This window comes from Amaranthus tricolor, chromosome 3 (genome assembly GCF_026212465.1).
Source record: "Amaranthus tricolor cultivar Red isolate AtriRed21 chromosome 3, ASM2621246v1, whole genome shotgun sequence".
Lineage (NCBI taxonomy): Eukaryota > Viridiplantae > Streptophyta > Magnoliopsida > Caryophyllales > Amaranthaceae > Amaranthus > Amaranthus tricolor.
In genome coordinates, this window is record NC_080049.1 from 27,334,700 (window position 1) to 27,352,322 (window position 17,623).

General features: G+C 29.3%; 2 protein-coding genes across 2 annotated transcripts; one reads left to right on the forward strand and one right to left on the reverse strand.

Moving 5' to 3' along the window:
- The first annotated feature begins 1,390 nt into the window (after positions 1–1,390).
- On the forward strand, positions 1,391–3,817 carry LOC130808515 (expansin-A6-like). Its single transcript, XM_057673980.1, has 2 exons — positions 1,391–1,547; positions 3,192–3,817. The coding sequence occupies exons 1-2, from the start codon at positions 1,391–1,393 to the stop codon at positions 3,815–3,817; spliced, it is 783 nt and encodes a 260-aa protein (XP_057529963.1).
- A 1,742-nt stretch (positions 3,818–5,559) lies between these two features.
- Positions 5,560–16,654, reverse strand: LOC130809345 (beta-glucosidase 40). The gene is made up of 13 exons (XM_057675074.1): positions 16,407–16,654; positions 11,816–11,882; positions 10,362–10,420; positions 10,206–10,281; positions 10,000–10,071; positions 9,561–9,648; positions 9,208–9,463; positions 8,355–8,470; positions 8,051–8,274; positions 7,639–7,673; positions 7,037–7,139; positions 6,842–6,953; positions 5,560–6,026 (listed from the first exon to the last, which is right to left on the reverse strand). Exons 1-13 carry the CDS (start codon positions 16,563–16,565, stop codon positions 5,849–5,851), a joined length of 1,545 nt encoding a protein of 514 aa, XP_057531057.1. The 5' UTR covers positions 16,566–16,654; the 3' UTR covers positions 5,560–5,848.
- Positions 16,655–17,623: the final 969 nt, after the last annotated feature.

Sequence of the window (17,623 nt, forward strand, 5' to 3'; positions counted from 1 at the left end):
TGAAAAATTTTATAATTCGAAGCGTGAAAGGCTGAAAATACATGAAAATGTCAAAACGTATGTGTCTTGCAAGACAAGAACATGTTAAATTTCATTTATATATAACTTTGACAACTAAAATTTAATTGATTTTTGATGGAATTTAATCATCTTTTACATTATACTCCTTTTAATTCACTATAATTATCTCTTTTTTTTTGTCAGCTAATTATAATTGTCTTTTTTTCATTTTAAGCTATTGATTATTACAAAATTTTCATCATGAAATAATTACAAAAATGTCATAAATAATAGGTATAATGAGTTGACTTTTGAAGGTATATCATGTCAAAATACTACATTGAAGTGTCTTTTTTTTCTTAATTCTTGTGTCCAATTCAAAGGGGACAATTATAGTAAATTAGAGGGAGTATATTATAAATTTTAAAAGAATTTAGATTAAAAGTACAATAGACCGTATTAGATGGGGTTGGCTCGACATTTATATTATTTTCTATTCGCAAAAAATTGAGAGGAAATCCAATCAAAATGACGATCGATAATCAAAAAAAATTTTGACCAATAAGACAAATAAAAAACCGAAAAAATGATTCAAACGACCACAATCTAATTCAAATTCAAATCTAATCGTTTTGACATGTTTTACCAATGTAGTTATTTTTTTTTACTTTTGCATTATTATGTTTTGGTTGGAGCCTATTGTTATATTTATTTCTAGTCATATTAAATATTTTTTTTTGTTGAAAGTTTAAAAACGATAGAGTTGTAGAAAAGACATGACCTAAACCATTTAAAAAGATCCAGGGCTTCCCAAAAGAAGAGTTGAAACAAATTAGTCAACATTTCGTAAAAAAGCATAATCTTTAAATAACTGATTGTAAACATGTGTAATATGGAATTAGAATATTATTGCAATTTCAGAAAATAAACCTCTCCAGAAAAGAGAGTTCAAACAAACAAAAGCTAAGAAACACAACCCCCAATTTGTTTTCTTTCCCTTAATTAGTGACATCACTACACAACGTCATCAACAAGTAATCTTCATAAACACAATCATAGTAATCCCATTGAAAGTTAAGGTCAGAAGAAAAGGTAGCGGACAAATCATATACTGACTTTTTCAGGCATATAGTCTTAACTGATCTTCAAGAACAAGTAATTGATCGATAATTGAATCTTGTCTTAATTAGAGCAAATAGAATACCGCTCTTTTTAAATAAGTTTATTTGTTCGATTCTCACCTAACTCTTTTTTTCCTCGGCTTACTATCTGAACAAACAAACAAAAGAACAAGTAATTGGACTATAAATATAGCTAGCTCATTTTACTTCAAAACATGCATGCCAAACATATATACATTATGAAAAATAAGGGAAAGAAAATAGTGAGAATGTGTGCAAAGGTAAAATTCTCCAGTATAGCATTGATAGTGATAAGCATAGCTCTTATAATGGGAAGCTTTCATTGTGAAGTAGTGGAAGATAACTATGGTTGGGATGATGCTCATGCTACCTGTTATGGCGGAATCAATGGCAGTGGTACCATGTGTCAGTTCTTTCCTTCCTTAATTTCATATGAATGCAGAATATATCCTTTTTGTTTCAGCTGATCTTAATCTGCTAATTAAGTTCAAATTCATTCATAAGTAATATATAATGTTGCACATCAGGCGATCGGCTTTAAGTATTGATTACTCCATTCCATTCCATAAAGTTCTCTTTTGCCATTTTGGCATTTAAGTGTTTTATTTATTGTTCCAAAAAAAAATCTTTCTATTTATATTATAAATTTAGACATAAATAACTTTGTTTATTATCATATTAATATTTTAATAATACTTATTGTCCTTACGTATCTTCCATTAACTCCATTTTAATATTTTTATATTTCTTATGGTCACCATATGTTTTTTACTAACTTTATAAAAACACTTTTTTTCCTAGTCCCTATATTTTTCCACTTCCTAATTTTATTATTTTTTTAATATTTATGATCCCCACATTTCCTCCATTAAATTTATTATTCAATACATAATATATTAACTATCTAAAATATTCTATTTTTCTTAATTTTAATGAACATTCCTTGTGAGAACTTTATTAAGGAGCGGAGGGACTAATTAATTAGCCAGGGTATTCAGATTATGAATTGTTAAAACTATAGCTTATGATGTTATATATAATAGGAAAAATTATCGTAATAATACAATAATATAACTTTTTCATAATAATACAAATCTTTAATTAACCATAAATAACACTAACTTATGAGGGTTTGTTTCTAGAATAATACCAATTTTAGTTTATTAACAAATTGGTTTTTTTTGTCATATAATCTTCTAAAGTTTAATTTTAAACATGTTAGATATATTTTAGAGGAACACCTCCTAAGTGGTATTATTCATAGTTAATCAAAACAATTGGTATTATTGTTGGGGAAGAAGCAAAATATTGATTATTCCAAATAATTTTCCTATATACGGAAATGATTTGTTTCATATCGATGAATTAAAAATGTCATAAAATATAAACGCTTTATGTCATTAGAGAGTATGTTATTTATTGGTGCACCTATTAAAGTTCTTGGAACAGACAAGTCACATATGATCCTTGACAGTGTCTAAACATTTTAGTGATGAATTATAGGAGATTTTGGACCTATGCAACATATCAGAATAAAGATTTTCAAATGTTAATTAAATAATTTATAATACTCTCGTGTATATTATAAATGAATATATGATTATCTCTAATAAAATTTTGATATATAAAGGCACCTTAAATATTAAAAACACACAAGCTAAAGTCAAAAAATTATTCAAAAGTTACATATGTAAAATTACAGTATCAGTAAGATTGTGTGGATTTGTACACACAGGGTCACCAATGGTCGTGGTCTTATATGTAAAATTACATAACAATTAGCATATTTTAGGGCCTCAACTATCAATTTAAGCGTTTGGTTGAGTTAGTTTCTTAACATGGTATCAGAGCCAATATGATAAAAATGTCACAGGTTCGAATTTCAACTACCCTTAAAGCCCAAAAGACACTCATGTGAGGGGGCATATTAGAGTATATGATATATTTTAGAGCTCAACTATCAGTTTAAAATTGTTATATACTCTAACATTTTCCACTAGAGTCTATATTGATGGTTTGCCTAATTAACCTAGAATGGTTGATTTGCAGTTGGAGCTTGTGGGTACAAGGATCTATTCAAGCAAGGTTACGGTGTTGAAACAACAGCATTAAGCACAGCACTTTTCAACAAAGGTCTAACATGTGGAGCATGTTACGAAATCAAATGTACAAATTCCAAATGGTGTCTAAAAAACGGGACAGTACTCATCCATGTTACAGCCACAAACTTTTGCCCACCAAACTACACCAAACCAACTGAAAATTGGTGCAACCCTCCGGCCAAACACTTCGATTTAACCCAACCAATGTTCAGAAAAATCGCGGTATACAAGGCGGGTGTTGTGCCGGTGCAATATCGGCGTGTAATGTGTCACAAACAAGGAGGAATTAAGTTTGAGATAAATGGGAATCCTTATTTTCTTCTTGTATTAGTGTATAATGTTGGTGGGGCTGGTAGTGTCGTGGATGTTAAAATTAAGGGTTCTAAGACAGGTTGGTTACAAATGAGTAGGAATTGGGGACAAAATTGGGATTTTCATGGTCAGATGGTTGGGCAGAGTTTGTCGTTTCGTCTTACTACTAGTGATGGTAAATGGGTGCAAGCAGATGATGTGGCTCCTTCTTATTGGAAGTTTGGGAAAAGTTATGAGGCTAAAAAGCAGTTTAGTTTTTGATAATTAGTAATTAATTAACTTTGGAATGCACCTGTAAAAGTGTACTTTAATAATAAGAAAAAAAAAAAAATTCATATGCTACGAGTCAATATTACTTTTATTTTCTTTTAATAGTACGTGCATGTATTAAGCTTAAAAATTTAAGGAGAAAATAAAAATTAAACCATATAAATAAAGGTAAATGTAGGTTAATTTAAAAGGAGTATTGATAACGACTATAATGGTATGAGAAAGATCAAGGAAAATGAAAATAATCAATCTTATTTAGGAGGAGAAGAAGAAAAATATTTCAATTGATCCCATTAGAATAAATATTTATTTTTCTATTTCTTGTTCTCCAGTATTTTACAACTATTTTTTACCATTGACAATAACAATATATTCACTTAAGTTTTTACTCTAATAATTTTGTTTTCTGAAAATACAAAATTAATTTGTGTTTTCAATTTCTATTTTTGTTGAATCAATTTTTATTTTTTTCTAACGAAGTTATTATACATACTTAAATATTGTATTGTTGAAATTTACCAATCTTGGGGCAATAGTAAACTTATATGAATCTCAAAAGTTGTTAAATCAAGACCATGATATAAAAAAATCAACATAGGTGAACAAATCTTTGCTAATTTAGATGAGTGATCCCCAAACCGACTCAAATGGGCCTTTGGCCATTTCTTGTTACAAGTATAACAAGTAACTATAAGTAACAGCTGGTCATGGCCGAGACCATCTCAAATTGAGATTAAGAGTGGACCGGCTTAATTCGCGCGTGTATCAATCTCACATGCTTTTTCTAATTTTTTTTTTATTTTCTGGACATTTTTCAATTTTAATCTTAAAGGTATCAATTTTTAAAAGGGTATCAATTTCAACTTAATAATAAACTTTAAACAGATCAATTAACATAAAAAATTTCAATTTTGACCTATGATGAATTTAGATGTTAAACTGATCAATTTCTACCTAAATATGGTTCTGTTTTACAATTTGAGAACAAAGTTAATAAAATGGTATTATTTTATCATTCTATGGATGAATTTTACATACAAATAAATGGTCAATAACACTATTAATAATAGTGTTAAAACATTATACAATACAAGTACTTTTATTCAATACAACATGATGATTCTAATAGAACATAAGAGTACTTGTACTCTTTAATTATCGATCAATAATAGTGATATTACTCTTTCCTCAACACGTTTATATATATATTTGTAAATAGTTCAAATTGAATATGTTAATAGTTAAATTATAACACATAAACTGACAATTGATGTTTTATGATCCAGCTCAATTTTGAACGTATAAATTTCAATTATTGTTTTCAAAATAAGTATTTCAAAGTCTATAAAGATATTGTATATGTTTTAGTTCAAATTGAATATGTTGATAGTTAAATTATGACATATAATTTGACAATGATGTTTTATAATCTAACTCGATTCTGAACTTCTAATCTTCAATTATCGTTTTAAAAATAAGTATTCAAATTGTATAGATATATTGTATACCATTTAGTTGAAATTTAATATGTTAATAGTTTTAACACTATTATTGATAGTTTTATTAACCATTCATTTTTTGTTTGAAATTCATCCATAGAATGATAGAATAATACCATTTTATATAACTTCGTTCTAAAATTATGAAACAGAACCATATTTAGGTAGATATTGATCGGTTTAACGTCAAAATTGATTAGTTATAAGTTCAAATTGAAATTTTTTACTTTGATTGATATGTTTAATAAGTATTACTTTATGTTAAAATTGATACATTTAAGGTCAAAATTGATAAATGCCCAGAAAATGAAAAAAACTAAGGAAAACGTGTGATGTTGTTACACGCATGAATTGGGCCGGCCTACTCTTGGTCTCAATTTGAGACGGCCTCGGCCAAATTTTGGTGATAATGTAATATATGAATACAAATACCTTTTTATTGTAATCACACTATTTTTTTTCTATTACAAATTGATAGTCCTCCTTTTCTTCAAATGACAAAGAATGGTTATACAGCAGTGTTTCAACAAGTAGAATTAAAGAAATTCTTGAACCATTGAACAGAGTCCTTAGGATATCTCTTGAGATTGTCCTTGTAATCCACATAATAAAGACCAAACCTAGAAGTATATCCAGCTGCCCATTCCCAATTATCCAGTAATGACCATGCAAAGTATCCTTTCACATTACATCCATCCTCACTGCATTATAAATCAACATAACTGAGTTATTTTTCTTTAATTAGTCGGTGTCGAACACAAGATTTTAACAATCAGAGTCCTCGAAATTGATTAGAAAAACTAGACCGGTCATTTGTAGAGGAGTTCAATGGCGGATACGGGCCGGGCTTAATCAAATATGAATTAGATTCGATTGGATAACGGCCTTTTAAACTTAATATGGACTTCACATGGGCCGAACTTTGAAATCATAGCCTGACCCAATGCAGCCTGTTTATATTATTAAACATTATAAAAATCCCCATTGATCAATTCATAATAATTAAATTGTAGAAATATTTATAATAATCCATTGGCATTGTATTTTATAATAATTAAATTATCTATAATTATGCTATTTACAAAGGCCCATTTCGAGCCTTATAAAGCCCACTTCATTTTAATAACACAAATTCTTGTGAGAGACGGCTTTTTGAGGGACCATCTCTAATTGAACCAGCCCATTACATATTTTTTAAAATATTGTATGTAGACATTAAAAATAATATAAGTAGACATTTAAGATATTGAAAATAGACATTAAAGATACAATAAGTAAGCATTAAGGATAATGTAAGTAGGCATTAAGAATACGATAATACGATAAGTACGCATTAATCTTTAATGAAATGGCTAGAGCCCGTTTACAGTCTAACCTATTTTCAACCCGATCCTTACTAAACTCTTCTAAACACAAACCGAACAAGGACTCAAAATGGAGCCCAACCCATTAAACACCCCTAAACTAAATAGTAATTTTGAATTAGGCTAACTAGTCCGGGAGAAGTACAACTTACTTGATTGCTGCAGCTAAATTTTCGAGATAACCACTATAGTATCGAATTCTTTTCTCGTCTTTGAGAGTGTCTTTCAAGGACTTAAAAGGGGTATTCCCTGGATCATCCATGCCTGAAATCGTTGCAATTTTGATATCAGGTGAAATAAAGAACGAGAACTGGTATTGTTTTCCTAAACAAGACTAATTAGTATACCATTTTCAGTAATGTAAACTGTGGGATTTCCATATTTGTTCTTGATATAGTTCATCAATTCTCTCATTCCTCGAGGTACAATGTACAACCATATTGAATTAGCCTGCACATATGTAATGAATCCAAATCATCAAAGGAGATAAGGCCAGGTTATGATCAGGATGTGGAGAAGGATGGACGGCAGACCATACCCTTATCAAAGGAGATAAGGAGGTGTTGGCGAGACCCTTGGCTCATTTGGGATGTATTTGGATAGAAGGAAATGGAGGAAAAGGAAAGAAAGGAATTTAAAGGGACGAAAAATTCCTTGTTTTGATAGCAAAATAAAAGGGAAGAGATTTGGAAGGAAGGAAATTGAAAGGATTTTATGGATACTCTTTGTTAAGGTTTCAATTTCTCCAAAGTTGGAAAAATTTGAAGGAATAACTCTCATCTTCCTTCCATTCCCTCTTATATAAACAAGAGCTATTTTCCTTTCATTTCTCTTCGCTTCCTTTCCCTTCTCTTCGTTCCTCTTCCCTCCCTTTCTTTTTTCCCCAAAATTATTATTCAAACATAGTGTTAGTGTAAAAATAGCTGAAGATACGTAATTGGAAACTTACTCTTTCTCCTATAGGTTTTCCGTCATGACCATATGCTGCAAGAAGAATTTAGGGTATAATTACTCACAGAAAGATGGAATAATCGAGTAATAAATTAATGCAAGATATACCACAAAACTGTCAAGAAACAAACTCAGCCAACAATTTAAGTTGATATTTGAGGCCCCAAGATATGTTATATACTCTAACAAGTCATTGCACACGAGAGCCCGTTGGGCTAGAAGTGTGATGCAGCACAAGCCCAACTCATACCTGGCGCTAGACATTGTATTTTAAATGAGGAGTGTTTGAGATTCGAATCAGTAACCTCTTGTCAAATGGCTTCCGATACCATGTCAAAAAACCATTTTAAACAAAAACTTAAATTGATAGTTGAGACCCCAGAATATGTCATATATTCCAACAGACTTACGAAGAGTTAAGGTTCCGGAATCAGCAAGTGCATCATTGAGCAGAAGACCAATAATGTTGGTCTTATTGCTCCTTGCATAATAAGTTGTATAATGATTTATGCCAACAAAATCTAGAGACCCTTTGATAAGAGCCGTCTGTTCTGCTGTAAATTTTGGCAAACGATCCCGAACTCGCTGCCTCATCGAGCTTGGATAGTCCCCAAACATCAGTGGGTCAAGAAACCTGAAAATTTTTCGGCCTATTAGTTTTCCCAATTTCGTAAAGAAAGTATGCAAAATATGAAATACTCAAAGGTACTATACCAGCCTAGCTGAAAATCCTGAGATCTTTGTGTTGCTTCAATGTCTCCTGTTGTGTTAGTTGCTGGCTCATACCACATTACATCGAACGAAGCTCCAATTGATCCACCTTGCTTTTTCTGCAATTGTTGGCAAATTTGAGGTCTGAAATCTAAGTAATTAAACTAAACTTAAAGTAATGTGAACTAATATGAATATTGGAGACTAGGGATGATAGACGGAAAAAGTATACAGGATTCGCACTGCATTCGTTCCAGTTGGGGTGGATATGGGTATGATTTTGGCTGGTAGTGGATGGATATGAGTATGAAAAGTCCTCCCGCCATGAGTAGTGGGTAGGTGGTGGGTATGAGGTCTTACCCGGCTCATATCCACCCGCTTTACCCTATAGCTGTTCACCCTGTATCTACAGTGTACTAATTTTGTATTTTATTAAAACTATTGACAGAACATTAAGGATATTAATTTTATTTTATTAGATTATATGGTTTATAGACATTATTAGATGTATAATTATATTTGTAAGGATTCACAAACTTGGCTGAATGTGAGGCGGATATAAGGTGGGGTATACCCATTATGGATATACCCAATTGGCCATAGTGGGTGGAAATCGGTTTGAATGCATACCAGATAGGCAGACGTGTTTTGCCCACCATGGGTGGTGAATAGGCGGTGAGTATAGAAATTTTAGGTGGGTTTGCCATCCCTATTAGGCACCCCTAGTTCTAGGGGTATACAGTGTGGTCGGATACCTTAAACATGTCCAAAACCCACCTTGATTATGAATTCAATCGTATATAAACTAAAGTACATTTCAACACACATAACTAATTTGCTTAACAAGCATCAATACCTGGTATTTTGTCCTATAAATATTGGCAGCAGTGGCATGAGCAAGAAGCAAGTTGTGAGCAGCAATGTAAGGCTCGGTAGCAGAGTTCCCTGCCCTACAAAACAAGTGAAGAAGAATGGAACACCGCCCAGGAGCAAAGATGCCTATGTCGTAGCCTGAAAAGGCCACCGTATGAGGCTCATTCAACGTAATCCAATGTTTAACTCTGTCCCCGAACTTCTCGTATAGAGTCTCCGCATAAGCTCCAAAATCATCTCTAATATCATTACATACAAATACAAAGAAAAACACATCAATATCTGTATTATATAGCATAATTTGGTAGTAATATTATGAGAGGTTAGAGGTGCTACATGATCTGAGGGTTAAGCCAACTCTTGTATGCATCTTCCAAGGCTTGAGGAGTGTCCCAATGGTACATAGTCACCCATGGTTGAATTCCTATCACATTTTAAGACATTAGATTTAATATTCTTTTCATTAGTATTAGAGTATATAACATATTATAAGGTCTCAACCATCAACTTAAATTATTAGTTGAATAAGTTCATTGACAAGATATTAAAGCCAGCTTCACAAGAAGCTATGGGTTTGAATCACAACCACCCCTCATTTAAAGTGGAATATTCGGTGTCAGGTATGCGGAGGAGATGTATTGATGCATCCACATTTTCAGTCTAAAAGGCCAGACTCTCGTGTGAGAGAGGCTTTAATTATCAGCTTAAGTTATTTTCTTGACAGTTTGTAAACGAGGAATTAATGAATTAACAAGAAATTAAAGTTGATATGTACCATTAGCAAGCAAGGCGTTGATAACATTGTTGTAATGATCGACTCCAGCCTGATTAATTTGGCCTGTTCCATCTGTAAACCAAAACTAAATTAACTTTTCATTACCATTCTCACCAATATACAGACTACCAAATAGTCTGTAAATGATTCAGGACCAATATGAAAATGAAATTGGATTAGTTAAAAGGTGAAGAGAAATGAATTACTTGGGAAAATTCGAGTCCAAGATATAGAGAACCTGTATGCATTGACTCCCATGTCCTTCATAAGTTTAATATCATCCTGTTTGTGTTGGTTTAGTTTAATTAGATAATTATGATGTGGAATTAGGAAACAATGAAGAAGAGAGTGGTGAATCTTACAAGGTAACGATGATAATGATCTTCAGCAACATCAGCATTGCTGAAATCTATTACCTTACCTGCAACATAAGTATGAAGCCTAATCTGTTTAGTGATTACTGACTGAATTTTAAAACATCTTAATAATGCTTTTTAAAACAAGGGTTTCAAATTATTTGTTACATTATTATCATTGAAAATAACATAATTATGTAAAAATTCGCTCCTTTTTTTCCTTACTCATATCTTATTAATTAACTTTTATACTTATTTTTTTAGACGTTATAATGGTCTTTTTAATACAAATATATCAGTTTTTTAATTTTTGAGCAAAATCCTAATGTGGTGGGTAAAACAGAACGGAGGAATTACTACTTGTTCTTATCACTATTATTGTCCCATTTGCCTTTTGCGCTCTATCTAATGCACTATTTAAATTGTAAATTTCTCTAGTTATGGTTGATTAGAAATGTAAAAAATTGATATTAATAAAATTTACATTGAGAGGAATCATTCAACATCTTATTTGACTATATTATAACTTATAAATTAAGTATAAAACACATATTAAAAGTGATCGATGAATTTTACTTAAAAAGCAAAAACAAAAATATAAACTCATAACACAAAAGACGGACTAGATATATAGTAGGCCCAACAAAAAGGATGACGTAGAATAGGAAAAAATTTCAAATTTTGGAAAATCTGTCAAAACAATGAAGTTCGAGAAACAATTTATTTAAACTATGTACTTTTCCTATTTTATTAAGTATGTCATTTTCATGTTATGGTTCTAAATCTCCAAGTTATAATCCATATATTTCAATTAAGTTTTAAAGAAAATTAAGTTTGATAATAAATTCACATATTTAGTTATAGCGTGATCAAAATATTTTCCCTTTCTAAAACAATAGTTGACTATATATGTTAATGGAAGCTAGACAAAATAGTTCCTAATTTTGTGGGAGTGTTACCCTAAATTCGGATTACGCATCAAATTTTGTAGTTAACAAAACACAAAGTCAAAGTCGTGTTGTTATTCGAACACACCGACTTTGCTATATATATCCTACAACCACATTCCTTAATAAGTTAATCAATGTGTCTTTAATAGCTTTACGATGGAGATTTTTGTAGTCGTTAACTGTAATTTCAAATGCTTAAATCATCGAATATTAAAGTACAAGTTTAATTTTCTTTAGTAGGAGTGATTAGTACTTTTTCCGTCTCAATATTTTCCTCTTTTGCATATTTCATAATATTTGCAATATTATCTTTTTTGGCTAAAAGTAACTCAATAATTTTCTATTTTACCTCAACTTTATACTCACTTTATATATTATTATACTAATATTAGGAGGTACTATAGATATTATACATTTGACAATGACATTTTTTAATACTTGTGCCAAAAAATAATGTTGCAAACTAAATAAGAACGGAGAGAGAAAGTAATAAAAAAAAGTAAACATTACCAAATTGGTGTGCAAATTTGTCCCAAACACTGGGTCCCCTACCGTCCTCTTTCACTGCTCCTTCATACTGCAATCGGAAACAACCCAATTCAAACTTTCTTAAATCCGTTCATTTTTGAGTTTGGCCCCACAAAAACGTTTTTATCATAGACAGCTTATTAAATCAGTTGAAACATATGATCCGAAAATAACTCATTCGAAAATTCCAAAAAAACAGGGTCAAGGCCGATTGTAGTAAAATACTCTCTCCAATTCACTACTAATATATTTATTTTTTATTTTTTATATATTTTATTATTACTCTATAAGTTAAAATATAGTGAAGTGAAATTTTGTTTGATTCGTCTCAGTGCAAAGATCATGTATATCAACCTCTATAATTCTTTTTAGTAAAATCTTCCATAGCTATTAGAAATATTAGGAATAGAATAAGTACATTGGATAGAATATATAAAACATTAGTAGTAAATTGGAGGGAGTATGATTCACTCCCTCTGTTCCTTTCTTATCTTCAAATATGGAAATAAATAAAGATAAACAGTAATTAAACAATAGATACTATGAGAGTTCGGTAAAATAATATAATAAATAAAGATTCTATTGGAAATTTCATTTAGTGTAATAAAAGAAGATAGCGTTACTAAATTTCATTTAGTGTATATAAAGTAAATACATTGGAAATTAAAATGTAAATTAGTTTCTATAGGTTAGAGTGTGAGTGTAATAATTTCCTTAAATTCTATTGGTCACTAAAATAGAATGATTCTAAATGAAAAAAAATAAAATTTTCAAATGGAAAATGTAAAAAGAACAAAAAAGAACAGAGTCAGTAATTCAGTAAACAGAGTAAAAATTGACCATAACTCAAACAATTATTGGTCCTTTTAATAAGAATTAAAAAATAAAATAAGTCATCACATATTTTTTTTAAGAATTTTAATGATAAGAAATTTTTATGATTTTCCCTTGATAGAAAAACACGACTTAAAAAGATCAAATATAAAGTTGACCAACCTAAAAAGAACCTACAAAAATGATTTGAATTAAATTGAATTGAGATTATACTAAACTAAACTTGAATTAATTTGATTAAAATAAATAAAATAGAAATGAGCCACTCAGAGACCCTTCTAGAAAAATTTAAAAACGATATACTCTGCCGCATTTGGAGATGTTCTCCAGTCTCCACTAGTCTGACGCCACTTCACAAGTTCACACATGCTTTGTCACAAGAACCTCCCTTTTTTTCCTGTCCAAACTGTCTTTACCATCCCCATTTTATTAGGCAATAACCAATATTTATATGCGCTTTGATCAAAGTCATTATTTTGAATTAGTTTAAAATTAAATTTTGTGTTTAACATTAAATTTTGTATTTATATTAGTTTTTACGTGATTTTAAATTTGTTTTGATTTCGTATTAAAATTTAATTTGATTACAAGATCAGATAAATATCGAATTATTAGGTCTTTTTCAAACATCTTTACGAACATGATTGCCTCAATTCATAGATTAAAAGTAATCCTCAATGTTGATTTTGACTTTATATAAGGACTTGTACAATTCAACAGATAGGTCGAGAAAAAAAATATTTAAATAAAATCAAACCTAAAACTCGATTCTCCATTAAATTACCTTATTTAATAAGGATAGCAACTCTATATAAATGTTACACTCCAACTCATTTTACAAAACAATGGCATCTAATATTTTTGTTTTTAAGTTTTTGTGAACAAGTATGATATTTCTAAAATCACATCACGATTATAAAAAGAACATTTTGATTTAGAAAAAAAAAACTAAAACCAATTGAAACACAATACATAATTTGGATGGGAACTGGAATTCGACTCTCCTAGTCTAAAAAAGCATTTTATTTTAAGCTGAATAGAATCAAAAGTTATATATTAGCTTAATATTCAATGATTTTTCCTTTTAATCGTCTAATAAACAGACGATTTTCACTATCTAAAGAAAAAATTAATTTTTTCTTAACTTTACAAACCCACCTATAATCATTTAGAAAAAAAGTTGGTCAGGAATTTAATATCATTTGACTCAAATAAATTTTGATGTAATACAATAATTGTAGGTAGTCAACCAAGAAGCAATCTTAGAGTGTTTTGTTTTCCCTTGAAGTATGGATATCATTATTTTTAACCATAAGCATTACTTAAACAACCCAAATTCCCTAATTTGTCTAGTGACCTTCTCGAGGCTCAATTGTAGTACAAATTAACTATTTAAGGCATACTTTACTCCTTATTCCTCCACCTGCTTTACGTCTTACCCGCCTACTCAGCTATTGTGCCTTGAAAGGAAATACAAATAAATAATCTATTCAAGAGATAGACACCTTATTAATCATTGGTCTTATTTAATTTTATATAATTTTTAATATATTAGTTGGAAAAAAATAACCTACCTGAATAATTAATTAAAGAGAATTAACTAATATATAAACTCTATAAACTACTCTTTCTATCAAATAAAATATCATCATTGGATTGTGCAATCAATTCTCTTTTCATATGAATTTTGTATACAAGCCTAAGTTTATCAGATTTCCTATACATTTATCTTGTCGCAAACTCTCTTTTAAAATTGTTGCGCCACGAGACAATCATAAATTAATTAGGACAGATAGCCTATAATATCAAGATATTCATTATAATTATTTAAAAGACCTATTTTTAAATCTATCTGACCATAAGACATTTTCATACAAGAATAACTCTTATATTACTTGAAGAATTCATTTTATTATATTTTCTTTACAATACAACATTTTCTACATGTTCTCCCCACGTGATTACCCTCACCGATTTTAGATTATAGGACTTTTATCAATGGTAGAATTATGCTTCTCTATTGTGAGAATTTTAGAGAATGCCAAATTTTTAAACATACTTCATATCAAAAGTTAAATTCATTTTTCTTTTGCAACACATTTCACTAATTTTATTTCTCACACACAGATTCTTAAAAATAGTCCATCAATTATTACGATTAGAAAATTTGAACTTTTAATATTTAGATTGTTCATTGGATGTTTTTCCATTTGATTCCGGCCTAAAAATAAAATGTTAAAAAATTTATTTCACAATTTTTAATCTTTGGTATGAATGAATACGAGTAGGGACTAAAAATTTTAGTTTATTTAAATTTATTTATGGAATTGTTTAATTCGATGGATATGATCAAATAGATTCCCATTTCTAATAATAATATGTGAGATTGCTACATTTCTAAATTTAACTTTCTCTGTTAGTAATTTTATTTACATGCTTTAGCATATTTCTTTTGTCTATGTAACTATGGCAATATAAATATGTGAGACAAAAACGTACATCACAAATTATGACATTAGGCAATCTCGATAATTTTAAGGTCATTCTGTTAAACGTAGCTCAAATTAAATACAAATATATTAATTATTCTGACCAAAATTGTTAATGGCTAAGTACTGCATTCCTGAGTTGTGAGTGATTCTCCCAGGAGGCAGGAGGTAAACTCAAAGATATATGTTTAGAAATTTAAAATTAATCTTTACTGCTTTAAACTAATTGTTGTATATAATAAATAACCCAATTAACATAAATCATAAAAACATAAAACTTTTTGTTTTAAGTGACAACATCTGCTAAGAATAACATTTTTACTTTATGCTTTGTTTTTGGTTTACAAAAGTTATATTCTCTCCTATTCATCCTAATTGTCTTATTTTCTTATTTGGTCAAGTTATTTTAAATGTTTTATTTTTATTTTGAGTATATTACCTTTATTAATTTACCTCTACTAAACTTAGTTTTTTCACACTTTTATACATACAAACTCCAATTTACCACTATAAAAATTTAAAAAATACTACTTTTTTCTTTCACATGTGGTTCCATTTGACCACCTAAAAATAGTGATATTACTCTTTTTCTTTCATATGTGATCCTATTTGACCACCTAAAAATAGTGAAAAGTCAAATAAGACACATTAAGTGAATAGGAGGGAATATGAAGCTAGAAGCAAGGAATAACTCTAGCAAAACCTGTTTGAAATTCTCAGTTCATGATGGTTTACTTTTTGTTTCTTATATTCTCCATCTCCACTAATTGTTGTTTGTATCATATATATATATATATATATATATATATATATATATATATATATATATATATATATATATAGAATTGAGTATATATTGACCACATATAGAAGTATTTATTTAAACACAAATACAGACAAAACTAAATCACACTGCTATACAAGCATACTATACATCACATGATCGACTAAACTTTCACCGGCAATTCACTGCTAATTCAAAACCAATCATATTAGACTAAACAATTTAAAATATGTTGAATTTTTTAGTTTTTTTATATAATTATATACTCTTATAATGTAAACTATAGTTCTGTCACTTATTAATTATTATTTAATTTGTTTATAATGCAGATTTTCATAATATCATTTTTTTTTAATTTTCATATACTTTTAATTATATTATATATATATAAAGATATTAGAAATTAAAATCATGTATTTGATAAAAACACATAAAAAATAAATGGAAAAATGAAAAAAGAAAGTACCTGATATGCAGAGGATGCAGTTCCAAAAACAAAATTCTTGGGAAAGTTCTTTCTACTTACATTGGTCAAACAATCACAATATACGTATTTGGTAATAAGATTTAATACGAGAAAAATACTTATAATTAAAAAATGTTTGTTTCTTGTTATTAATAACATGTTTTAAAGGAAAAGAGATTTGGAAAATAATAGAGGGAATTAAGGAGAAAGGTATAGAAGGGAGAAGGTGAATGGTGAATGGTGAATGGTGAATGGAAGAATATTTAATTATTTATATAAAAATAAAAGTGGAGGAATGTGTTAGAAAATAAATTGCTGCTAATATTATGCGTGTGAATACCATAATCATGTTTACACGCTTGTCAATATTTTATTTATTAGTAATGGGCTTGGCCCGGCCCCATCCAATATGAATGGCCTTAATTCGGACTAATGCTATTGTCGTTCTGTTTTGGTATTCTTTTCTACAATGCGTCAATAATACTCTAATCTGTCCTTCAAAAAAATTAGTCATAAAATACAAATGGTGTAAAAAAGTTAAGAAACGTAATTCAAAAGTGGTAATATGGTAATTTGTTGGATCACTTTCGCTTGGATTAATTTTGAATCGATCTATTTTCGGGTCTGATTTTATCGAGTTTGGTCGGTTTAAAATCCACCTAACAGGTTATGAACTATCGATCTTCATAATCTTCTATCCCGTGATATAATTAGCTACTCAATTGTTAATGTTTGTGTAAAGTGAGATGTTAGCAAAGTCAAAGAGAATGATGGAGTAAATATATACAAACTATCATCAAGCTAGTCAAGTGCTCATCAATTAGTTGTTCCTTTTTACGTCCTTTTGGTTTGTTATAATACAATAGATAAAAGGCTCTTATTATAATTTTACAATATAACAAAATTAATGAGACCGAGGAGTAATACTATAAATTTTGTGAAGGACGTAAAATATATAATACACATGTCGTAGTTTGATTTTTCTTATTAATTAATATAACATATTTGTATTGAAGTTTAATGAGTACATATTACTTCCGCTTTAAAATTATTTACAGTTGATAGTGATAAATAGTGTGAAAATATGTTACTATCATTACAAATATAAGATATTCATTACTTAGACATCAAAAGGCAATTAGCGACAAACAAAAGGCAATTAGTTGCGAGATTTTAAGTATACTCAATAAAAATAAAGGTAAATCAATTAACACCTT